General features: G+C 35.8%; 1 protein-coding gene across 2 annotated transcripts in view; it reads right to left on the reverse strand.

Moving 5' to 3' along the window:
* LOC110461003 overlaps positions 1 to 25,078 on the reverse strand; it is a 35,123-nt gene extending 10,045 nt beyond the window's left edge. The window contains exons 1-12 of one of the 2 annotated variants that reach the window (XM_021514263.1): positions 24,730 to 25,078; positions 21,497 to 22,050; positions 20,831 to 21,052; positions 19,940 to 20,060; positions 19,151 to 19,329; positions 16,462 to 16,530; positions 10,132 to 10,162; positions 4,861 to 4,968; positions 3,622 to 3,755; positions 2,063 to 2,297; positions 960 to 1,567; positions 481 to 914 (exon numbers count right to left, since the gene is read on the reverse strand). In XM_021514263.1, the coding sequence (XP_021369938.1) occupies positions 481 to 914; positions 960 to 1,567; positions 2,063 to 2,297; positions 3,622 to 3,755; positions 4,861 to 4,968; positions 10,132 to 10,162; positions 16,462 to 16,530; positions 19,151 to 19,329; positions 19,940 to 20,060; positions 20,831 to 21,052; positions 21,497 to 22,050; positions 24,730 to 24,994 (2,960 nt within the window). In that variant the 5' untranslated portion in view covers positions 24,995 to 25,078. Of the gene's footprint in view, positions 1 to 480; positions 1,568 to 2,062; positions 2,298 to 3,621; positions 3,756 to 4,860; positions 4,969 to 10,131; positions 10,163 to 16,461; positions 16,531 to 19,150; positions 19,330 to 19,939; positions 20,061 to 20,830; positions 21,053 to 21,496; positions 22,051 to 24,729 lie in introns of both variants that reach the window. The other variant, XM_021514262.1, reaches the window with a different exon arrangement.
* Between the last annotated feature and the right edge of the window lie 2,510 nt (positions 25,079 to 27,588).

Genomic DNA, 27,588 nt, shown 5'->3' on the forward strand with positions numbered 1-27,588 from the left:
GGTCAAGGTCATTCATTTGAACAAACTTGGTAGCCCTTCATCCCAGCATGCTACAGGCCCAATATCAGTACACTGGGCCTTTTGGTTATTGAGAAGAAGTTGTTTGAAGATTTTAACATATTTGACCCCTGTGACCTTGAAAGTGGGTCAAGGTCATTTATTTGAACAAACTTGGTAGCCCTTGATCCCAGTATGCTGCTGGCCAAAAAACATCTTCCTAGGCCTTTTGGTTACCGAAAAGAAGTTGTTTAAAGGAAAAAGTTGACGCCGGACAGACGGACGACGGATGACAGACGACGGTTGACGACGGACGCCGCACCATAACATAAGCTCACTTGCCTTTCGGGCAGGTGAGCTAAAAAATAAACACATTTTACTAAATTTTACCCCCCAAAATTCCTCTCCAATGCAAAAAAATCCCTTTTCACTTGCCAAGGGTCCCATTTGAAAAGTTGTGGTTCTTGATCTTTGCCACCTTACCTGGCCATGTTCCCTACTCTAGGATCAATATCACTGCTAGAAGCAGTCATAGGCTTTCTCTTCCATTTCATGAACTCCTTGAAGAGTCTCTCACTTTCTATCTCGTCATCCTTTGCCGTCTGTACACTAGCTGGGCTCTCTAAACGACCTTGACCTTGGTAAGATTGCTGTAAATCAGACCTAGGTTTGTTTTGTCCTGGCCTCAATGATTTATCCCTAAGGTCTTCATCTAACACATGTTTTTCATTTGTCCTTGCAGATTTACGTCTGTAATCGTGATCAAGAACGCTCTCATCGCCCTGTGACGAATCGTCATTGTAGTCAAACACAAGCATCTTTCTCTTTTCTGACGATGCACGGCTGTAATCAAATACCTGTTTCTCACTTGTACTTGAAGACCCATCACTGTTATCCTCTGTAGTCCGCTTTGACTTATCACTGTAGTCAAATACCTGTTTTATATTTGGCTTCGAGGATATATCACTGTAGTCAAAGACCTGTTTTATATTTTGCTTCGAGGATATATCACTGTAGTCAAAGACCTGTTTAATATTTGGCTTCGAGGATATATCACTGTAATCAAATATCAGCTTTTCCTGTTTCTCTACGAACGGCTCACTAATTCTTGATGAATTATGACTGTAATCAAACACAAGTTTTTCACCAGACCCGGATGATGTATCGCTATAATCGAAAATTAATCTGTCTTTACTCCTAGACAAATCGTCGCTGTAATCATAAACCTGTCCCCTCGCCCCATAACTCTGATCATCATGGAAGTCTGTATATCTGTCTCCACCACGTCTTGCCCGTGCCTCAAAGTAGGGATCATCTTCAGGATAATGGTATCGATCTCTTTCTTCAAAATAGTATGGATGCCTATCTGAATAATTAGGCACTCTTAGGCCCTTTGTACGATGATCGATATCTTCATTATGGTCATCTTTTTCATGTCGTAACTTTTCTGTGCGAAGACCGATATGGACATCTGTTTTATATCCCACCTTGTCAATCCTAGACGGCTGTTTCTTTGGACTGGCATGCTCATCATCAACACCTTCTCGTATTCGTTTCAGGGCTTGTCTCTCTGAAAGTATGATCATAATACTATTAAAGTATTTTCCCCCCATAATTTTCCAAATTTGCTAAAATGGTTGATTTCTCAGGAAATCTAGTATTTTTGCAGATTTAAGGTCTAGTTTGCACGGGATGATGAGCTGAAGTAAAGATGGATGAATATGGGGGTTTGTGTTAAAAAATTCTTTCCATCTAAAACAAGAATTTGGTGCCGCACCATTCTTCGGGCCAGGTGAGCTAATAAAACCATGTGTGACGTAGGAATGGCCTATGTGCAAACGCAAGAGGACAACTTCCTCTCTGCGATCTGCTCTACTTGTTGCACATGAACCAACAAACCCACATTAAACCTTTCACCCATATGTAACTTTAGTAGACTCTACCATGCATTGATCTGGATGAATCTACTAAGGTCTACAGTGGTGAAAGGGTTAAGTTGAATTGCAAATAACCTAATTCAAGACCTAGAATTGACACATGTGTTGTTTACAGTAGATCTGCGCACCTTTGATGAAATCAGTGACAGACGAGTTAGGGATGTTGATACCGCTGCGTTTCAGAAGAGTTTCTGCCGCAATGGCCGACCGTTTGCTGATCTCCATTTTGACCTTGACCTTTTGTGGACCTTCTTTCTTTACAACATCAGCAGCGAAAATCACACAGGATGCAATGAGGTCAGACTTTTTCCTGAGGCTGTTGTAAGTAGTGAGATGAGAGTGGATATCAGGATGATGGGCTTTCTGAAAAATTTAAAAAACAAACACTAGTGATCTTTGTGAAATTATTTAACAGGTAGTTAATCACAGGTGGCTATTGGCCATCTTGGTTTTGCGATCAATCCTAAAATTGAATATGCATAACAAGGGAATATGGAGAACCTCCATGTGAAATTTGAGAAAGATCCCTCCAGTACTTTATGAGAAATAGCGCTAACAAACTTTAACTCTTAAATTCAAGATGGCCACCTGTAAACCATCTTGGTTTTGACATCAGTCCCAAAATTCAATATGCATAACTAGGGACCATGGGAAACCTTCCTATGAAATTTTAGAAAGATCCCTCTTGTACTGTCTGAGAAATAGAAAACTAACAATAATTGACCTCGAACAATGGGTAATTTGAATAGCCCACCATCATGAGACGGTGGGCTAAAAAACTCTTTGGGTGACCTTTTTATGGCAAGCACCCTAATTAGGTCATTTGAAATGGTTCATATGTGTTTATTTTTAACTCATTCACCCCTGAAGATGCATTTGAACTCCTCCAATTAAAAGGTTGGAATAGTTTATTATGAAATTTCAGGGGTGAATGAGTTAACATCCTCACAGCAGCCAGGGTCATATGAATACAGGTGCCTAGGTAGACAATGCCAGGGTCATATGAATACAGGTGCCTAGGTAGACAATGCCAGGGTCATACGAATACAGGTGCCTAGGAAGACAATGCCAGGGTCATATGAATACAGGTGCCTAGGTAGACAATGCCAGGGTCATATGAATACAGGTGCCTAGGTAGACACTGCCAAAAGAAAATACTAAGGAAATGAGAAAAGAAAATATGTAGATCCCACACACTGCTATGGAGGCAGTAAATCAATTTTGGTTTCGTCTCCAATGTTTGCTGAACAAAAGATCAGACCCCCCACCCCAGAGAATCTGCAGGGGGTCCCACATTGGTCGCCTCTTACAATAACATGCCGTGGAATGCAGCAGGCCTATTCTATCCCTGAACCTGTAGAGGCTCATAACTCTTTTACCCCTATGTAACTTAAATAACCTCTGCCATAACTTGATCTGGTTGAGTCCATTATGGTCTACAGTGTCCAAAGGGTTAAGTCAAATATGGTACTGTATAACATATAATGTTCATTGTGTATAAACATTGGTGGTTTTCGTGGTTGCTATTGAACGAAGAAAATAAATACAACGAATTTGAATGATATACGTGTCTACTGTTTGTTAACATAGGATATCCACGAAAGTTTGTACCACAAAACCATCCTAAAGGCTTCAAACCAGGAAGAAAGTCCCCACGAACATTTCGTGTTACGCAATAACTACTTACAAAGTACTTCAGTCTGTGCTTTATACCAGACAAATGGGGAGTGAGAGTGTTGCCATCACACTTGGATTCGCATAGGTTACAAACGTATCGGGGCTGTCCCTCCTCAGGCTGAAACTCTGTCACATACTGTATGCCTGTAAATGACACAGATCAAAATCAAGTACCGTAATACATAACATCAATGCTATTGTTTAGGGTGAAGAGTACCACTGCATCAATTAAAATCACAAAGAAGTATTCTACTTAAAAAGTTTTTCTTTACTTGGATTTATCTCCCATTTAAATTTTCATAGGCCCCGATTCGCATATCCGTTCAACCGGTTTGTCTGTTTTTATACTTAACATTTTCCGGTATAAATCCAAGAGAACCTGTAAATGTTTATACAGGCCTTGAAACGCTTGGTCAATGTTCACCTGATGGCAGCATCAGATAACTAGGTCTGACCTTATTTCATAAATGAACGACTCTAGTCCAACCGGTTCAACTGTTTTGATTGCGATAAACGAACGCGGCCATAGACATTGTGGCTCTAAAATTGGGTTTTTATTCTGATGCTGTTCATCTATAATTTCCAGATGGCAATATTGGAAAATGTCCTGGGGTTTTTTTTGGTTTTTTTTCAAACATTCAAATTTTAAACTCATTCTGTTAAAGGCATAGCAACGTGTTATTTACGGAATACTTCTTTTGAAAAGGGCTTTAACAAATATTTCACAATATTGACGATGGTAGTAATAGAGTTTGACTGGTTTCTCTTTACCGTCCAGTACAGTTTAATTCTGTATTGACATTTGTTAGCAAGGTTATGAGAGTAGTCTTCATTAGCCATTTCATATTAACTTATTCATCCCTGAAATTTCATAATGAACTATTCCAACCTTTGAATTGGAAGAGTTTATATGTGTCTCCAGGGGTGAATGAGTTAGGGATGGTGGATTATGATATGAAGTCTCCTTCTTATTAAGCATCAATGATATCCCTAACTAGTGACATGTAGTCATGGATTTATAATATGTGAATGATCAATTTTATTTGAAAAAAAGTCAGCTGTTAATTCCTTAAAATTATGATAGTGTGCTGATTTGAAATTAAAGAAACTAAAAACAGATTTTTTGTTGAATGCATCTACACCAACATTGCCAATATTTTGTCTCGCTGATCTCAATATAAATTACAGTGTCTGAGGAAACGAACATGATACAGTCCAGACCTCTTACTCTGTATACATAATAACTAACCTATCAGCGGAACTGAACTTTTGGCAAGAGTTTTAGTGATCAGGGCTTCCGTATCCACTTCACACATTTTGTTGTCAGTCGCAGTAGGCACATACTTCGACACCACAGCTACAATGACAAAGCACAGTTATTAAATATAGATACAAATATAAGGATAACAGCATAGGTGTCAACCTCTAAAACCTCCAATGAGGAAGACCTCCCTCATTCCACATTTCCAATGAGGCAGATCTCCCTCATTCCACATTTCCAATGAGGGAGATCTCCCTCATTCCACATTTCCAATGAGGCAGACCTCCCCCATTCCACATTTCCAATGAGGCAGACCTCCCTCATTGCACATTTCCAATGAGGCAGACCTCCCTCATTCCACATTTCCAATGAGGGCGATCTCCCTCATTCCAGATTTCCAATGAGGGAGATCTCCCTCATTCCACATTTCCAATGAGGAAGATCTCCCTCATTCCACATTTCCAATGTGGGAGAAAGTGTGTGAAGCGCAACTGAAACTGCTTTGTTCAATTTATCTTTCCCTTTTCATGCTTCAAAATAACTAAAATGACTCCAAAAAGCATTCATTTGTTTCACACATGTTATGATCATTAAACACCCCCTGCATTAACTAGGAGATCATTTGAACGCAGGATGTAAAATTTTGAGTTTGTGTGAGTTTGGACTTGAATGAGAGAGTTTCGAGGGAGATCGGTAAATTTTGGTCTAAATGAGGTTTGACAGGTATGTAACAGTCACATCTTGCTATGTCAAACTACTAGGACTATAACAATAGAATGATTCAGATGCTGATTTGCACTGAAAAGTATCTTCAATTTCACAGGGGTTAATTGATTAACTTTTCCCTTCCCTTAACTTATTCACCCCTGAAATTTTGTAATGAACTATTCCAACCTTTGATTTGGAAGAGTTTAAATGTGTCTTCAGGGGTGAATGAGTTAATAATAAAGTTAATTATAAGTTTTGAAGCGTCTTGAATCGTTTTATTCTGCAATGTGTTCTGGAAAAAAAAGTTAAGATGAAAATTTAGACAAAATGATTTTTTTCCATATTTCAATTAGAAAGCAAAATTCTGAAAGAGAATTTTTGAAATCATTTGATATCCTTTGTATTATTTAAAACCAATTTAACAACTTGAAATTAACAGCAATCTCACAAGTCCAATTTAGCAAGGATTTAGTGTAGTAATACACAAGTCCCGTTTAATTTAGGTAGGATTAACTGTAGTGACACAGAAGATTGGATTAGACAGGTTCCACTGTAGAAATTAAAGTCCAGTTTAACCAGGTTCCACTGCAGTCATACACAAGTTCAGTTTCGGCTGAAGGTTTCAAAGCAGTACACTGAAGTCCACACTTTACAAGTTTCACTGCTGTTATAGATTAGTCCAGGTTAGGCAGGTTTCATTGTAGTGATCCAAAAGTAGAGTTTACACAGGTTTTACCATAGCAACACCGTGGTCCTGGGTCTGTATTCATGAAACCGTTCTCATGCTCAAACTGAGATTTAGTGCTCAAACCCAGGTTTTTTTTCCAGTGATAAAATAATTAGTAGTAGTTGAATACTGCTTTCAATATCTAGACCTAAATTGTTAAAAGTATGACAAGATTTATGCAAGTTACAAGAAAGCTAGTTTGAGCACAGAATCCATGCTTGAGAATGTGAACGGTTACATGAATACAGAGCCAGGTTTCTCTGTACTTGCAGAGAAGTCTTCAGTTACATGAACTCACTGCAGTAATACTCCAGTTTTACGAAGATCCCCAGTTCTGTACTACAGGAACTATGTATCACAAGGTTTACACATACACACACATGTCTACAATCATACTTCAATCACAGAGATCAGGTTTTAACACACAATGTTCTCTCTCTACTTTTGACATACATCTCAACTCTTATCCACTTTGTTTTCGTACAGGTATATTTTTTACTTCCAATTTATTAGTTGCAATTTCGAATGTTTTCTTAAGGAACAGGTCTTGTTTAAACTTTGAAACAGCGAGAAATTTGACTCATAAAAGATTGATTAATAAATTGAATTTTAGCAGTGTAATATAAGGGGGATCTGGAACATGCCTAAAATTCGACACATTGAGAAATTTGAATCTTCAAAGTTTGATTTATGAAAGTTTGACAGTAATTGATTCTGATGATGGTTGGCCTAGCCAACCGACACATGTAAACTAATTAAACCTACAGTTACAGAATCCTTGATCCTACTGATCCTACTAGACTACTCCGTATCCACCTCCGATTACTCCACCGAGACATCTACCTACTGTCACCTACAGGACGTTGGACGCACTCACCTTAAAGTGAGTTGGTTCTCCAACACTTTTATTAATTTCTACATAAATTTTATATATACTGGTGGTGAATCTGTTCATCATCCAATTTAATTTTAGATAAAACTTCGTTATTGCAAAACCTGTATAATCTGTTACTGTGCTCATCATTGCAAAGTCACAAACAAAAACGTGAACAGGGCTTTAAAAAAATTCTTTATTGATGCTTAACAAATAATAGGTGGTCCAACACTCCTAATGTAGAACTTTGCGGTAACGTCCCAGGGCGGATCCGTGTGTGGACTCTATAGAGCTCCTTACTAACAAAACATACTAACAGAGTAAAGGAATCTCAACACCACATTTACTGACACTTGGAACGTTTGTATAAATTCGGTATTTTGATCACTTTTCCAAATTCGTTGTACATATCCACTGCACTGAGAGACAAGTTACTGAGCAACAAAACAGGTAAGAAATGTACATCTCCTGACGAAAGAAGTCAATTCACAAAAAATACCCCAAAACCGTATGGTATAATTTTGTATATATATGAATATATACAATATACCACACTTTTTGGATGAAACTGCTATACTGTACCAGTTTTGTTAATTGACTCAAAACATTCACTTCTGTCTGATAGAAGATTACAGCTTTCAAGCGATTTGAGAAGATTATACTGAAAGACATATCAAAATTCATATTTTTAATTCTTACATTTATGTAAATGTTTGGTAAACACAAAATCATTTAATGTCATATATTATCATATTATAAATCTCATTGTTTTAAAATTGTGGGTTTAAGAAAAAAAAAAATCAATTTGTTATTCTACTCCTCGACCGGTGTTAATTATTGGTAGAAAAAAGCATGTATATTTAATTTTGTGTTGTGGTATTTCCAATTTTCTTAAAATGTCATTAAGAAGGTGAAGGAAAATATATAGAGGTTACACAACGAGTGGTTGTTGAATATGGTATTTATTTCACTCGAGTTAGTAGATTTTCAAAAGTTACAAAAGACACGAACTTTAGCGAGTGTCTTTCTGTAACTTTAGAAAATTAACTAACGAGAGTGAAAGAAATACCATACTCAACAACCACAAGTCGTGTGATCTGTTATATGACCCATATGTAAAAAGTCACTCATTAATATTCAAAAATGACTTTATTTTTACAAATTTAATCATTTTCAAAGTTAATGTTTCGACAACAACTTCATGAAAAAATAAAATAGATGAAAGTATTGAGAGTATACAATATTGCATTAATTAATATAAATTAACCACGGACTATATGCGCGTAAGCATAACGTACGAAATCTGCCTCTCGCAACGATATCGAGCGTCTGTAGCAATTTTGCCTGAAAGTAGCGATCAAATCTTTAAGCATCATCTTCTTTTGGTACTGCCTTAATAACCCTCATTTCCCATCGCATAACCTCACAAAAGTCACCAACATTTGCCAGATGTTGACAGCAGACGACGTAAACGAAACAGCACGTGGCAAAAAGCGCGTGAAAAAATGTGTCCAGTCAATGTTCATCTTCTCGACCAATCAAAACTACGGAAGATCATATACCACGTGTGGTGTATCACTCATATTTATTCAACAGTCTGCATGTTTATACAATGATCTGAGAGTGGAATAACACAGCGTGTTGTGGTAGAAACAGTGTATAAACATTTACCTTGTACTTTGATTTGGAGCCAGTCTTCAGGACTTGCCACTTTTTCTTTTCATATTTATTTGTAGCTCTTGTTGAGAATACAATAGAACCATGGATATTTGTGTATTGGGTAGAATTTACATGAAATAAGTTACATGTACCAACTGATTCTGAAATTTTGTATTGATGAAATTGAACAATAGTTGACTTGTTTTATGTAAATGGTTCCCAAAGTAAAGAAACAATCTCCTCCAAATATGTATTGACTTCATATTAGCACTGCTACAATCAATCATCTTTTTACTGGTTTTTTGGGGGGTTTTTTAAAGGATTTTTTTATTTTGTTTAATTATTTGTTTTAGTAAATGAATTTTGCAGACCAATTTTATAGCTGTAGGGCGCATGGCCTCAGGCAATAGTTTAGATTTTAGGTTATAAAATATACCTGTTGCCCTGAATAACAGTCAACAACTGTATCTTTTATATTATTCTGAAATGAAGCAGGACAATTCCACACTACTTAATAAATGGTGTAATTGGTTTGTGTAAAATTTCTTACAGCGAAAAGACATGGTATGATGCTCTTAGGCCCTTGTGTAAGAATTTCAGGGTCAGGTCATAGTTCAAAGGTGGTTATACATGTAATTTCCTGCCCTTTGATAGTTGGACAAAACTTGTAATGATCTAGTTTCAAGCAAACAATGTAGGTTTTTGTGGGTGGAGAAGATATAACGAAATTTTAATCTGAGGTCTGATTTAGAGTGCACGGAAATTGATGATGTTTGATACATATTTTCACATGTTTGCATCATGGTTAAAGAGTTTCACAGAAAGTGATGATGTTTCACGCACATTTTCACATATTGACATGATAGATACACAAATCTTCGACAACCCATGACAATATGTGTCCCAGGATGCATCTGGTTAAGCTGAAAATAATGGCTACAAATAGTTCAATATATTTTTCAATTTAACAGAATTATGAACAAGTTATTTCATTTTATATTAATCACTCTTGTTGGCCCAGATGTTGGCATGTGTAAATTATTGAGTGGACAATTCATACCAATACTGATAAAGGGCCATAACTCTCAAAATAAAGGTGAGATTGAATTGGTTAAACAACTTGTCCAAGCCATCACTGTTTATAATTACTCATGATATTGAACGCAAATGGTGGGCCTACCCGTCTCTGCATGAAATCATTTGTCAGTTTTATAACATAGTACTGTAGTACACCAGTCTAAGCCTTATCATGGTATCACACAACATGTAAGAAATATAAATCTGTACTTACGAAGATCCCCTGCATTTGCTTTTGCCACTTTCTGTATGAAACAAATATAAAGACCACATGAATATAGGCATACCAAATGCAATTTCTCATTACAGTTTGTTACTTTTCTTTTTCTCTCTCAAAAGATTCACATCAACTTACCTTTAGAAATTACAACTGACCGCTCTTCCACATAATATTCATATTTCAATATAAATATATTTCATTTTTTTTTTTTTTCACAAACAAGTCGTCTGAGGAACATGATGAAAGAAGCTCCAGTTATTTTCAAGTTTGTTAAACAAATTTGAAACATTTGGAAGTATTCTTTATTTAAGACAAATAAAGAAATCTGTAACTTACTTTCATCATAATGAATTAGGTCCCATGTGTCTTATACACTCCACATTTCCAGTGGAAACTGCACATTGTGATTTGTTTAGTTGTTGCGTTCATGTATAAGTTTGCAGATTGTGTGTGAATTATACCACGATACAATATCAGAACATGTAATTTTTAACATACCTTTTCTCTCCGGACTATTTGGAGTTTTACTGTTTGGTAAACTGATATCAGCAAGAAAGTCGACTTCTTTCAGGTTTTTTAAGAAATGGATGTAACCAGTTTTTTATTTTTCAATTTCAATAAACAGTTAATAAACATCTAGAAATTCTGATGTAGCTGTGTTTTATGTACAGTCAGGGCTAGTGAAAATTTTCCGTAATTACTATGAAAACGGAAGATCAAGGACTAGTATTATTTGTCAAAATCTGTGTACTGTACTCTTCATATGAAATAGAAACACCCCTGATTGTTAATAAGCAAGGGAAGCAACTCCTGAATCCAGGTTTCCATAATAGTATTGTTACTTGTGCCGACTAGTTTCAGTATGCTTGGCAGGCCGTGGACAGAGCACAGCTATTTGGGTACAGCTACATGGTGATGATCGAGTTATTGTACTGCACCAGTCACAAAATAGTTGTGTTCTGACCACGGCCCACCTTGTGTGCTAATACATCATCACCATGTAGCTGTCACAACATAGTTGTGCTCTGGCCACGGCCCGCCTAGTGTGCTAATACATCATCACCATGTAGCTGTCACAAAATAGTTGTGCTCTGACCACGGCCCGCCTTGTGTGCTAATACATCTTCACCATGTAGCTGTCACAAAATAGTTGTGCTCCGACCACGGCCCACTTAGCATGCTACTCCACCGGCCATCACTATATAGCAGTCACAAAATAGCTGTGCTCTGGTAATGACCTGCCTAGCATGCTACTCCACCATCACTATATAGCAGTCATGAAATAGCTGTGCTCTGGTAATGACCTGCCTAGCATGCTGAAACTAGACAGCATAAGTATTAATACTTGGATTCAGAAGTTCCTTCTTTATTTTTATTGTTTTACCATAAGAGGGAAGAAGCTAGATTATGAATAACATTTCTCAACACTTACTCATACTTGCCAACTTTTTGAAATTTCCATGGGGGAGGTTACGAGTGCTCAGAATTAAATGCATAAATAAAGTATGTGCATATACACCCCAAGAAAAAAAAAACACTTTTAAATTGCATCATTTCAGCTGTTCTTTCAGGTGAAATCATCAAATCTTAGAAAATTGAAATAGTTTAGCAAATCCACTAGTTGAAATGCTCAATTTTAGGGTCCAAAATCGAGAGTCTCCCTCCTAAATAGGTAGAGTTGGCAAATATGTTTACTGGATGTGGGTCTTCAACCCTGTATTATGTTTCTATTTCTATTAACATCTAAGGTCATCTGCACTTCTGATTGTTAATAATAATAATATACAACATTTGATATAGCGCCCTATCTAGCTAACATAAGCCACTCTAAAGCGCTTTACAGGACATAGATATACAGTTAGGATATACAATCTTTGAGGAATTCGCAGGAGCTGCCTTATCAGGCGCTAACTACTAGTCCTATGCCACCTGGCTAATATCTCCCTATGTGTGTATGCCTACGTGTGTGCTGGAGATGTATTGTGTATTGTTGTAGGTAATGTGTGATAATGAGGATGCATAATACGTAGATCAATAATAGCATGTGTTAATGAAGGCACTGCATGTTCATAGGTTAATGAACATTTCCTTGTACTTGGTAAATGTAATGAAAACTGAAAATTCAAACCCAGTAAATGAAGAGTTTTTATTTAAATCAAAACACCCAATCAATCAGTGTAGAGAGACATTTTGGCATTTCCAAACCTGTACATTTGTCTTTTAACCACAGTAAACCAATTCAATATCTTGATTGGTCTAACGCCAGTGTGATTAAAACACAGTACATGTATATAAAACAGATTGGTGTAAAGCAAGTATGATTTGAAACACTGTATATAGAATTCAATTTTGGATTGGTGTAAAGCAAGTGTGTTTTAAAACACAGTTTATAAAACTCAGTTGCCAGATTGGTCTAAAGAAAGTATGATTTAAAACACTGTATATAGAACTAAATTTCCGGATTTGTCTAACACAATAAACTAAATCAATATCCTGATTGATCTAACACAAGTATGATTTAAAACACTGTATGAAGAATTTGTTTTCAAGATTTATCTAACGCAAGTGTGATTTAAAACACAATGAACTAATTCAATTTCCGGATTGATCTAACACAAGTATGATTTAAAACACTGTATGTAGAATTTGTTTTCCAGATTTGTCTAACACAAGTGTGATTTAAAACACAATAAACTAAATCAATATCCCGATTGGTCTAACACAAGTGTGATTTAAAACACTGTATGTAGAATTCTCTCTCTCGTTTTCCAGATTTGTCTAACGCAAGTGTGATTTAAAACACAATGAACCAATTCAATTTCCGGATTGGTCTAATGCAAGTTAGGATCTGGACCATGTTGTGTACCATTGGTAAATGTTAACAAGAGGCATTTTGATACTTTTATTTGCATTCAAAATGCAATTTGTCAACAAAAATTGTGTTTTATATTTCTGGTTGGTCACCATAACAAGTTCTTCTATGGTGACCTCTCTGTAAGGTGAAAAACACAAATTGAAAATGTGTGTAAAATTTCCGTGAAACTTTTAATTCGATATCCACACAAGGGTTGGTAGCTCATAGTCGTTCCTCATTTTATCAAAAGTATTTCGGAAATGCAAGACCGATCAGTTTCAAATCGGAGAATATTTATATGTAATGGATCTTGGTGTTTGCATTCACAAAAGGTGTAGAAATTGTACAATGGCAATGTAAGTCTCAGAATATGAAGATTTTTTACAATTTTATCAGTAAAATATCAGAAATTGTATCTATTTAGTATTTACATCTTCATTGCAGTGAAAATTTACAAAATGTTGAATATAGATTAACATATCACTTTTTATGATCGTCAATTTGAATGGTACTCTTTATATTCATCTCATTCAAAGCCATAGATTTTCATTTTCAGATGCAGACGAAACAGCGGAAGAACTTGTGGGTATTTTTCACACATTTTTTCTTTGTACATGTACATGAAGTTTAATTTACTCAACTACAATATATAAGTAATTTTTATCATGACATATTTTACCAGACAATAGCAGCAAATGGTAGAACTGCATTAAGTAACCTATTAAAAATGGCTCACACTATATATAGCTAGCCTGCCACTTGTGAAAGGTATCGGTATTTTGTCAAACTCATGAACAATTAAAATCCTCTTTATCTATTTATGGCATTTTTATGATATCATCTACCGGAATTGGCTTGATTAGTTAGAAGTTATGAATTATGGTTATTTGTCGACAAAAATGGCTGCTGAAAACAAGATCTGTGACGTGTGGCACCCGAGTTTGTGTTGTTCGAACAATGACGAAGCCTCCTTTTCTGTAATTTGAATTGTACTGTTCCCTGACCCAAGTTCAGGGAAAAAGTTACACAAATTACATACTGATATGTTGTACATGGTTGATTTGTGATTCTAGCAATAGGCTCACTAGACCATACGGTTGCGTTGTCATTTCCAGCGTAAAGCACGAATCCGCGGTGTTGTCATTACAAATGTGAGCATCATTTTTGTAATTCAATTTGTACTACAGTATTCCCCGACTCCGATTCAAGGAAAATATGTAAACAAATTATGTGTTGTTAAATATGGTTGGTTCGTGTTTCTAGTGTTAATTTAACTAGAAAGTTAGTTTATGTTGTAATTACCAACATGAAGCATCATTTTTTGTAATTTGATTTGTACTATTTCCCTGACTCCGGTTCAGGGAAAATATGTACACAAATTACAATCAATAATGTTCTATATGGTAGATTCGTGATTCTAGCATCAGACTAACTCATTATTACACTTGGTTCATTGGTAACTATTACATAATTATCTCACACTAAAACAGATTGAGATCCAACTCCAACATTATCCTTACTTTACTAGATTTGTATCTAAGACACTCATCATGTCCCTGTACTGAAATTATTGCTAACAAACGATTCTTTGTTCTTTGAGACAAAGAAAAGCATGACTTATTAAAATTTCCTTGGTATATTTGCACACTTTAAATTTGTATTACTAAGTTAGTTATCAATAAGATTTGACATATTAAACAGAAACTATAAAATCAAAGAGGAAATTAACAGACTGTGTGAACGACTTTCAATTTTTAATTTTTCTTGACTACAAGAGTACACCAAAATAGATTTAATATGCCTCCCATTGTTCCTTGTGGGATGGCATAAAACTTCATTAATTTATACAAGTCTAAAATACCTTGGTAGATTTTAAAATGTGAAAACATTTTGTTTCTGATTTTTTTTAAAACAATATCATCACAGGCAAATCTTTATTTCGGGTCTGCCTGTCCATGTTTAGATGAAAGGTTTCACTTGAAACACAGTCTTCCGATACAGTGTTCCTGCTGAATTTTAGATTTTTAGATTTTCGGGTATATTTGATACATTTTCAGGATTATGTACCCCTATGTACCTAGTTACAAAGGATAATTGTTGAGAACTGTGGGTACAATCAACAGTTTTAGAGATAAAACACTTTTATTTGGGGGTTTCTTGGAACGGTGAGATAATCACTCCCTACTGTACACATCTCTTAGCAACACACTCTCTATTCTCCCTGTACGTGTATTTTCACTCTATATCAAACCCACTCTATATGTATAACCATATTTATTCAGTAATAAGCCCATGCCAGGTAATAAGCCCACCCTTGTCATTTACATTTCAGTAAAATAAACAACCAATGCTATTTTACAGTCCTGCAATAAACCCACTTTCTTCTTTGAGTCAGATATTGGTGCTGGCCCCATTGGCTTATTACAGGATAGATACGGTATATATTATAAATATTATTTCTTGCATAACATTCTTTACATCCTGTCAACACGTTCCATTGACCCAATTTCACAACAACCTCAACAAACAATATTAAATCAGGCAGTAGTTTCTTATGACATAATGATAATAACATGTCATCATCACACAAAATACAAAGTCTATATACCTCTTAACATCTCTACTGCACACCGCTACACACTACACACCGCTACACACTGCCACACACCGCTACACACTACACACCGCTACACACTGCCACACACTACACACAGCTACACACTGCCACACACCGCTACACACTACACACTGCCACACACTACACACCGCTACACACTGCCACACACCGCTACACACTACACACCGCTACACACTGCCACACACCGCTACACACTGCCACACACTGCTACACACTACACACCGCTACACACTGCCACACACCGCTACATACCGCTACACACTACACACCGCTACACACTACACACAGCTACACACCGCTACACACTACACACCGCTACACACCGCTATACACTGACACACTTAGAAGATTTTACATTGGGAGTCTTCACACACCTTATTTTCTCTTTTGTACAAACAATTCAAGTCATGAACAAAATACAGAATACATTTCATAATGACATTATTTTAGCATTTAACATCAATTCTAATCCAATGCAAACTAAATACACATATCATTCAAGTCACTCTTCAATTTTTTGAAAAAAATCCAACCTCAAATCCAACTGTATACATTAAAACCACGATATACTGCCAAAATGTTTACCAAAGTGTTGGTGTTTGGCAATATATTAAAGAATGATTTAAAAAGAATTATTAAGAAAAAGGTTAATCGGGGAGTATGAAATGTGTTGATCAATGACTCAATATTATAAATGAATAACTTGTGCTACCAGCAAAAGGAAGTTGCTGGCAGTAAGTGGAGAGGAAAGGAAAGGGCATTATATCAAGGTTTCAGTACAATGTGATGATCATAAGATAATGAATTATTTGTCTGCTGGTACTGTACTTACATTTCTGTGTTTAGCTCCATCCAGATGCTGCTGCATAGGTCCTTCACCAGAACAGGTAATATTACATATCTGAAATTGACATTGATATGAAAATGCGAGAATATTGTCTTTTGTGTGCTATTTACGTTGAAAATTGGCCATTTTGAAGCAAGTTAACTAAATACACTCTGTATGCACCAACCAAATAAATATATAGCATGCTTAAACATTGTCATACCAATGTTTATTTGTAGAAAGGATTTTTTTGGTTGTCACATGCGAAGGCTTTCATTACTGCATGCTAACTGTCCACGAACACCATATTTTGGCTATATCTGCATAGCAACGCAACATTGTTGCTATGTTTTGGGCATCTTCGCATGGGCAATAAAAAAATCTGCACAAGGAAAGACAGCCCAAATTAACCAATATGATATTTGTAAAAGAAATTGGTTAATAAATTAAAGTTGAAAGTTTTTACTTCTTATGAGGCCGAAAAATTACCCATAATGCCCCAAGTCCTTTTAGGTTTGTTGCACAATTCAATTAATGCTACCAGTAGCATATCCTCATATTTCATTTCTGTCACTGTGCGAATAAAAATAGACTAATTAAACTATCTTATTCAGACTACCTTATTGATACTTTCAGTCTTGAATGATATTTTACAGAGAGCTGGACAAAAGTAACTATCTTGATTGCTGTCTGGAACGTCATTATTCCGAGTTATATATTAGTATTGGGATTAGTCACAAGGGCCACAGACACATGAAAATAGTGCCAGGTTTGTAACGAGATAATATCCAATGTCATAAGGACACCGATTACATTCATGAAATTAATGATTCTTCAAATGACGACAAAATTGTTAACAAGGGTACAGCGAAAGTGGAACCTAATACACCTGTCAGACATTGAATGAGCAGTTGTCTGTATGGTTGTACATAAAGGGCTATAACTCCATAAATAACAGTTAGACAATGGTGGTCATCGAACATGTCCGAGCCATTATGGCTGGCAATGAACCTTCTTATGAAGTTTGAAGTTAATCTGTTGAAAACTTTCTAGCATTTGAATAAAGGCCATAACTCCCTAAATCACGAAGTTTGAAGTTAATCCTTAGAAAACTACTCGAGATATCGAGTGACCACTGTTTGGGAAATTGAATAAAGGGCCACAACTCCGTAAATTACAGTCAGATAATTGCTGTTAGCAAACTTGTCCAAACTATTTTGGTAATAAACCTTTCTATTAAGATTGAAGTTAATCTATTGAAAACTACTTGAAATATATAGTCCGGACACTCTTCGCACTCTCCGGCCCGACCAACTACCTGCTCAGGTGATAACATAATACATCCCATCATTCGACGGGCGTATAAAAAATTGGCTATACTGAGAGTTCGTTGATGCCCTGATTGACAATGGGATTAATAACGTCAATATCTTTGAAGGGAGGTTGGAATGTTTTTTTAATTGTTTCTGGCAATGACTTTGTGTTGTGTAGGATAAGTGCTTTTTCACGCTATTTTTGGAATGGGGCCTGTGGGTTTTGAATTGGGGAAAACGCATTTAGGGTAAATCAAATTTTCCTAATTATCCTTTCTCTTGATATTTTTCCACAAGCATCATAAAAAATATTTCTATTTTTAGATATTGCAGCTGCAATGTCATTTGAATACCAGGTCAGATTTATTTAAGGCCGACTTTTTTTTGAAAAGACCTTAAGACCAATAATTTGTTTTAATATATCGCTTACAAATTACTTGTGTCAGAGAAATTGCATATGGGAAATCCGTGTGTTGCATTAATGATCTTATAACTCAATTCAAATTATGCTGTATTTATGGTCTTTAAACATATAAACTTTATTTATTTTACAACAATTATGAAACAAATATCTCCGACTTACTGTATACTGTGATATATTCACCACAGTTTAAATTTCACCTTTTTTGCCCTCTACATTAATAAGGGTCAGTTTATCATGAATGAGTCATAACATAGAAAGGCAAAAGAACACTGGGAGAATTTTGATATGGATTTTACTAGTGAAGGGTGAAAGTTCGACTAAAGGTTGAAATTGTCCTGGTATACAGGATATTAATCACCCTTGCTGGTTTGAATGGAAGCGCTCAGAGGGTCTTAACCCTTTCACCACTGTAGACCATAATAGACATATCCATATCAATGCATGGTAGAGTCTACTAAAGTTACATAGGGGTGATAATAAACTTTATTTATCGAGGATAAAAAACATGTCTAGCCAAAGGCTTATCTTCCACATGGTCCTCTTGCTAACCACAATTGTGATGATACACTACAGGCAAACCAAGTTCCATCTTCCAGCAGTGAAAAGGTGGTACGGAAAGTTAGCAGCATTGAACTATAGCTTTGATAAAAGTATTTTGAATTTCTTGTATTGTTTGAGGTATTGGTCAAGAGAGACATTATGAAAAATCTAAAAAGCCGACAAAAGGGTCACAACAGGATTATCAGGAGCCCCCGTCACCTCATCGTCAAACAACAGAGATAGAAAGAGGTGTAAAGGGTTAATGTGGGGCAAAACTAAAGAACTCGAATTGAAACCATGTGTTAAGGCATGTGACCAGCTACCCTTTCATGTCCGATCGGGGAAGCGAACCCCTGCCCGTTTAAAAGATATGCACGCTATCCACTGCGCCACCTGACTAACAAACGGTCCCGCTCACCTCACAATGTAACATGCTAGTATTCTTGGTAAGGATGTCATCTGGAGCCAGGTCCCTCTCCTCCAAAGGGATTTTATCATTTTCCGTGGTGCCCTCATCCAGGTCCATCCAATTATCTTCCTCAACAGCCGCTATAGGGACATGTGTAACAACCTTGATTCCTCTGGTCTCCTCTTCAGCTAAAATAGCATAGGGCAAACACAATTGTGGAATGTCGTGATTCAGTGTGATACAGTACATGTATTAAGGTATCAAGGTTGCCAATGACAGTGCTAGCCTTTTCAAACGAGGGGTAGTTTGCCGGTAATTGTCAAATTTTGCTACAAAAACAAATATGACAAATGTCTGCCGAACAAGATGAGCTTCCTTACATGTTCGAACCTCTGTATGTACAAGAACTCCACATAATAAAGCGTTTTGTCTGACCATGTTTAATCATCAAGAGTGGTTATGCTGTACAGACGTTTTTGTAACAGTCTATCCTTCAAGGCTTGTGTTCGGCAAAGCTGCTGATCGACGTTAAACTCTACATATTGTACAACGATTGTATTTTCGGTCTATTGTATTGTTAAATCATTCAGAAAACAGCCCCTTTTTTTTATCTTCTGAACATTGTTTTGTATATTTCAATAGTTGACTGAAATATCTCAATATATCATTGTCAAAAATACGTCCGTTTTGATTGAAATATTGCAATATGTCAGTGATGAAAACATTTCTGACATAACTGGTATCATGATGATATTGCACACCCGTAGAATTAAGTATTTCCTAATCATTAGCTGATACCTGATTTGGTCGTCACTGTGGTGAAGGGACCTTGATCCTTCGATGATTTCTGTGATTGATCACTTTCAGCTGCCATGAGTCTTTGAGTATGAAGCATGCCCCTGGTATGTGTGTAAAAACTCTACAAAACAAGCATCGACACCAATCAGGAAAAGACAATATTCACCTCAGTGAAAGTCCATAATTGATCAATATCGATTGTTTTATCACATTACATATCATTGGAGAATTAGAACTTAACACAAAGAAATCAATATCAACCTGAATCCACGATGGGCTTATTGAACAAAATAAGCTTAAATGTATTTATAGAACTTATTATATAAGCAATATTAACATTGCACTGGTTTTTACATGTGTCTGACATAAAATAAGTTATAGTGGAAAATAGTCCCCTTGCAGGAATAGTGCCAGTAGTTATAAAGGGACTTGATACGTTCCAATGACCCAGAATGAAAAGAAATACCCCATGGTCCGACCCCTAGATCACTTATTATTGTCAATAATAAGTGATCTTGGGGTCAGACCATGGGGTATTTTTTTCATTCTGGGTCCTAGTTCGGAATGTGTCAAGTCCCTGTGGGTAGTTAAGAATTTGTGGTCTCCTCAAGTCAAGAACAGCTACAAGGGTAGACAAGGCTACAGTAATTCCTTGATATAATGCCCCTCGTTCCATTAATTGCCAATTCGCTTACTGCCAACATCATTCAAGGTCCTTTGTTCTCACAGTTTTTAAAGAATTGTTTTTCCCTGAATTTTCTTCAAATCCTTTATAACACCAAAATTTCTCTGAACAAGTGCGACCAGGTTTTACTGTGTGTATTAAATACAGAACTCGTGAAGTTATCGAATTACGACTAGAAATACAATGTATGCACTGGCCTAACTTACGATAGGGTTAGTGAATGATTGGTCACAGTAACGACAGTATGATGTGTCTTCCTCCTCCTCTTCATCTTCTTCTTCATCTCTTTTCTTTCTTTTTATATCTGCCAATACTTTCTCCGCATCTTTCTTCTCTGTTTTTTTATTGGCTGATATTTCATCCGCCTCCCTCTTTGATTTCTCAAGTTGATTTTTATGTAATAAACCGCTCTCATGTTTGAGCAATGTCTGTGAATGCAATTTTGTTTCATATTAAAACCATGTGTGAGAATTATAATTTGAAAGAAAAGACTGTTTTAGTTCATAGATATATTGAAACTAGAAGCACAGCACAATATATATATATGACATGTCAATGATTTTGTTTGGTCCGTTGGTATCATGTGACAAAACCTGTTAATTTGATTGGTTCTTTAATTTGGTATCAAGTGACAATTTAAGTAACAGTTGACCTGGGAAAGTAAACATAAGCAGAACGTTGGAATAAATAAAATAAGAACTATTCAGGATATTTATTAATTTCGATTTTTGTTTTTTTAGTTATATACATGCACATGTCATATTACAGTATATGGCCAATCATGTAAAAGTTCCTGATTTACATTTATTTATTTTCTTATATTTTTTTTTTTATAAAAATGAAAATTAATTATGCCCATGATATATACATACCTCTGAATTGATGAAGATGTGGCACTGCTCACAGAAATTACGTCTTTCTACTTTTAAAATGCCTTTTTTTGGAACTGTATTTTCTTCTTGCTTTCTTTCCTTTTGTTCATCTTCATCAGATTTCTTATCACAGTCTAATGTTATCTTGATTTCACTCCTTGATGTTTGGATTACCTGCTGAACTGCATCAGGCCTAACATTCTTTGCATTTGAATCCATGTCCTGGTTACATGTACTGATATTGGTATTGGCTGAACTATCACCAAGTCTATTAGGATCATTAATCCCAGCACCTCCTGTAGCCGGTGTCCTTGCTTGGATGGGTTCATGACCAAACTGTTGAGTTTGCTGATCCCCAGGTGACGACATCGGGCATTTTTGTACCTGCTGGTGTTCTTGTCTTGGAAGAGGAAGCAATGGTGTTTTAAATTGTTTGCTTACACCTCTTTCTATCTCTGTTGTTTGACGATGAGGTGACGGGGGCTCCTGATAATCCTGTTGTGACCCTTTTGTCGGCTTTTTAGATTTTTCATTATGTCTCTCTTGACCAATACCTGAAACAATACAAGAAATTCAAAACACTTTTATCAAAGCTATAGTTCAATGCTGCTCACTTTCTGTACCATTTTTTCACTGCTGGAAGATGGAACTTGGTTTGCCTGTAGTGTATCATCACAATTGAGGTTAGCCCACAATGAGCTGTGAGACATAATCACATAAAATTTTCTAATTTTCCCTATTACAGGTGTCTCTTTCTATTTCGGTCAAACCTTATGAAAAGGTAATAGGAGAAATTAAAGCTACTCTCTGAAGTTATTTCCCCCCAAGCGCTAACATCAGGGTCAACAAGAATGATTAATATAAGTTGAAATAACTTGTTTCATAATTGTTGTAAAGCAGGATGTGGTAACTTCATGAATATGGAAAACGTGGCTTAATGACTGCAAAAAGTTTTGAAAAATCAAAATGGTGTGTTATTGTTGGAGGAAACCGAGATCATGTCTGTGGAAGGAAAACAATTTTGCATACATATAGGAAGTTTCTAAAAGAACAAGAGCTGTTGGAGAACAGCAAACCTCGCCCGTTGGTGATATATGTTATAAGATAGCAAAATATATCAATAGAAACACATGTAAAGTAAAACCTTGATATAATGCCCATCATTTTGTTTGCTACCTCACCTACTGCCCACATATATCAATGCAAGGTCCCTTAACTTTTTTTCTTCTTCAGAATTCCTTTATATGCTTCCCTCAATTTATTGCCAAACCCCTTTATAATGCCAACATTTCTTTGAACAAATGGTGGCAATATAACCAGGTTTTGCTGTACCTTAACATGTTGTACATTTCAAAAGAAGAGATGACCAGACAATGTGAAATGGGGAGACTCAAGCTCTGTATCATAAAATGTCCACAGCAGCTTGTTAGTATATTGTATATATAAATATATATACAGATCTAGATACACCTGTAGACTTGAGTAGCATATAGATTTATCAAAATTATTTGCGATGGCTTCTCATTAAAAAAATAATTGCAAGTAAGGCCTATTGCGCATGACTATCAGTTTGAGAAAGCATTAGGCAGAACACTTAACAGACTATTCCACTGTAGTGTTTAGGTACTTGCAAGGGGGATTTACAATAAACAGAGACCGGTTTATAGTTAAAGTGTTACAAAAACATTAAAAAGCAGACTATTATATAATTTTATTACATACTTACTAATAAATACAGGTTTTTAGTATATGCGATACCACACAATTGCTCTTACCCATATCAGCACTCGCCGTATCACACCCCAAAAGCTGTATCAGCCCGCATAACTTGTATCACACCCCAAAACCTGTATCAGCCCGCAAAACCCGTATCACACCCCTTTTGGAAATTTTTCGTTTTTCAATATTTCAAAAGAAAAATAGATTATAAGATAGTAGCTTTTATTAGTAAGTATGTATATTTGTAATAAACAGAATAAAACATGCCTTTTTCCATATCAAACCCATATAGGCCAGTATCAACCCAAGACTGCAATATCAGCACAAGGGCCGAAGGCCCGAGGGTTGATATTGGTCGAGGGTTGATACTGGGTGTGATATGGAAAAAGGCATGCATTATTCTCTATGTATTGATTTCCGGGTCAAGATTATTTTTTTCAGATACAGTTGTTTTTGGCCCCAAAAATATGAAAATATGGTTCAGTACAGTGATTGCTTCCACCTCATATAAATGCTTCCACCTCATATAAATGCTTCAACCTCATATAAATGCTTCAACCTTATAAAAGACAACAGTGTATGGAGTGTGATGATTCAACATAGCCCGATTATCCTAACACCAGACTTAGACATTTTGACATGTAGATGTCTGGTGTGGGGCCTGATCATGAGCGCACGGCTATATGGACATGGAATTCTCCAACAAGAATAATATATTGTTTTCAGTCCGGATCAGTAGTTTGTTGATAAGTCAACCAATGACTTAAAGTCTAGAGGCAGAGGAAACTTGGGCTAGGCTAGGCAGTGTTCAAACCCAGGACCCTCAATAACACCACAGATACTAGCCTTGTCTGTCAATACACCTATATTATAATCAAGGATTATATCATAGGTGTATTGACAGACGAGGCTCTACCTGTAAATAGACGGACGCTCTTCCAATTGAGCTACCAGCTGGTGGCCGCTGATCGACCCAGTCCAGTTCTGTAACAATAAACACCATTAAACGTGTATTATGACCCAACACCTCAATTTAGCTCCAAATATGTCTGTAACAATAAATTCTTATGTCCCGGGAAATAAATCACTTTATCAGTCAATTTTCCAACTTCGCTATCACATTATCTAGTTCTACCATATAGTGACCACCTTCAACTAATGGAAGATTTTGTCACGAAGTTGGGTTTATGCAGCACAAATGACAGACTATATATATTACATAATAATTATTAATTAATCACTCAGTTAAAGTTAAGAGAAGGAAAATTTAGTTCGAGTAGAGTCCGAGCAAGCCAGTGATTGGGCAGCCCCCACCGACAAAGCTTGTTCGGAAAAGAAGAGAAGTAATAAATTATTATGTAAAGTCTGTTGAAGTAACTAATTACTCTGCATCTTCAATTTTATAGGTGTGTCTAGATATGGAAAGAGATGTTTTGAAAGAGTTGAAAGTGGGTGCATTAAGTGATTAACGATGTCAGATGGTAATCTGTTTATGTTTTATCGTGTTTTATCACCTGACTCAAGCCGTGTGTTTTCTGGTGTCTTCTTCAAAAGTTTTGCAATGTCTTCTTCAAAATGGTCATGTTGATGTTGTCGATACCGACTTTCCTCTTGGTATCCGTACTGCGGCCCTCCGTATCGACCGTCATGACCGTAGTTAGCTCTTGATCTAGAGCCGTTCAAGTTACCACGTCGTGGTCCTGGAGAAACAAATCTACTGGATACGTTTCCTCCTTCTCTATTGAATGTGCCTCTTTCTCCTCTAAACCTATGGTTCATTTTGTGGGGGGAGTAGAACACATTACAGTAATAAAAAGAAAAATATCACAGTGGATCGCACTCCAGACTCGTACACATCCGCCATTAAGGCTAACTTTTATAACACGCTCTTCGATTGGCTAATACTCAGTGAAATTAATTACAGCCCGGTGAAGCCCGACACTGTCCGGGACAGCCCAGTACGTCGGGGAAGTCATGAAGATATCACAGTTGCTTAGAATATCTCATTCTTGCAGAGATACGCCTCTGATTCTTGCAATGAAAAACATATGCATTCAAAACAAATAGTGAATGGAGCTCGTCAACTGACAATTGAATTTGTCAACAACGTTAACTGATTATGTCAATCAGGAAAAAAAGAATTTTCCTGATATTTTTACTTTGTCAACCAGGGACAGTATACACTATACGTCCCTGTGTCAACTGGAGATTGTTAATTTGGCAGTGCAGAAAATTAATTTAGTCAATTACATAATTTGAATTTATCAACCATGCTCATTGAATTTGATATCGTTTAATTTATTTGTCGGAAAAAAATGAATTTTCAACAAATAAAATGGACTGAATTTATAGGTAAATTAATTTTGTCAACCAGAATTTTTTTATTTGTCAGTCAGATCACGAAATAAGATGTTATCTAAGTCTGTGGTCAGAAAGTTTTATTTTACATGTGTTAATTCAGTGAATTGAAGTTTAAACCAGAATAATTGAATTTGTCGATCATGTGAATTTAATTTGTCAACATTGTATGCCAGGTAAAAAGAATGTCAACTGAAAAGTGAATACCTAATATGTTGATAATGTCAACTGAATTTGTCAACCATGAAAGTTGAATTTTACCTAAATTTTTGTTGATAAGATAAAATAAATTTGCCAGCCTGGCAGTGGGTTTTTTGAATTTGTGAATCATGCAAATTAATAGATTTGCCTTATCAATAAATTGAATTTGTCAGCTATGTTAATGAAATTTGTAAACAGGTACGAATATGTCAACCAAAAAAGTTTCACTGGCAGTCCAGTCTACACCAGATTTGTCAACCAGGTAAATGTATTGTTAACCAGGTAAATGAATTATCAACCAGGTAAATGAATTGTCAACCAGGTAAATGTATTGTTAACCAGGTAAATGAATTGTCAACCTTATAGATTGAATTTGCTGCCTGGATAATTGAAGATGTCAATCGCATAAATTGAATTAATTTGTCAACCAGGTAAGTTGAATTTGTCGACCAAAAAAATTGAATATCGGTCAGGAAAATTGAAATGTCCGAAATGATAATTGAATATGTCAGTAAGGTATATTAGCTTGTCAACCAGAAAAATTGAATTTGTCAATCATGTCTATCGAATTTGTCATCCAGGTAAATTGAATTTTTACAAGAAAAAAAATGAATTTGTCAGTCAGGTTATATATGTATTGAATTTGTCAGTCAGGTATACATGTATTAAATTTGTCAGTCAGGTATATATATGAATTGAATTTGTCAGTCAGGTATGTAAATGGAAATCATCAACCAGGTAAATTGAATTTGTCACTCTTAAACATTTTATTTTCAATCGGTTGAGTTTATTTTTTCAACTGAATTTGTAAACCAGGTTAATTTAATTTGTTGATTAGGTAAATTGAATTGTCAAACAGGAACATTTAAACTGAATTTGTCTTGGACACATTTTCATTACAAATCACAAGAACATTGGAATTAAAAAAACAAAACATTTTATTGTCCACAACACCTTGTACACACATCCACACCTAGCCATCATAAGCAGATCACCCAGAAACCATTTTTTCCACCGTGGTAGGAGGACCATGCTCTGTTCTCAATTCCACATAAATATACACACACATAGATAGATATAACATAATTACCATACATATTTAAGAAAATGATATCTTGGGAATACAAATTTATATGTAATATAGATGAGAAAGTTTCAAAATGAACAAAGATGGTGATTTAAAATTTCAATAAATCTGTGTTTGTCCTCCAAATTTATGCAGTTACCTGTTTATTTAAAAACAAATATTTGTTTAACATTTTGAAAATATGTGTCAATTATATTTTGAAATTAATAATTTATAAGAAATTCTGATAATCTTCACTTTGAAATAATTGTTCTATCACAAAAAAATCCATATTTTGTTATATATATTTATAGACTGATGGTTATTTCATTGCTCTAAGGTATAAACAATACCAATTTCAGTAATAAAAAGAACAAGTCTAGATGATCGTACAGCCCAACGTTTACACCAAATTATAATGAATCGTTCATCATAACAAAAAAAGACATGTACTCTTCAGATCCGGAATATCTTCATGGGTATATATAGGACATTATGAACTCCACATACTGTTCGTTCATTACATTGCTAATAAATCTCGTTTTCCGGGAATGAGACAGAAAAATTGACAAGACTTTAAAATGAAGACTTAGTTGAGGCACAAAGTCTACACTTTGCAACTTATGAAATCACACTTTACACAGAACTGTCCGAACTAATAAGGTTTCCATTGTACACTAAAAATCAGGGTCAGACTAATGAGGTTCCACTCTACGGAGGAACCTAAGGTAAGGGCAGTTTGGTTCCA

This window comes from Mizuhopecten yessoensis, unplaced genomic scaffold (genome assembly GCF_002113885.1).
Source record: "Mizuhopecten yessoensis strain PY_sf001 unplaced genomic scaffold, ASM211388v2 scaffold10531, whole genome shotgun sequence".
Classification (NCBI taxonomy): domain Eukaryota; kingdom Metazoa; phylum Mollusca; class Bivalvia; order Pectinida; family Pectinidae; genus Mizuhopecten; species Mizuhopecten yessoensis.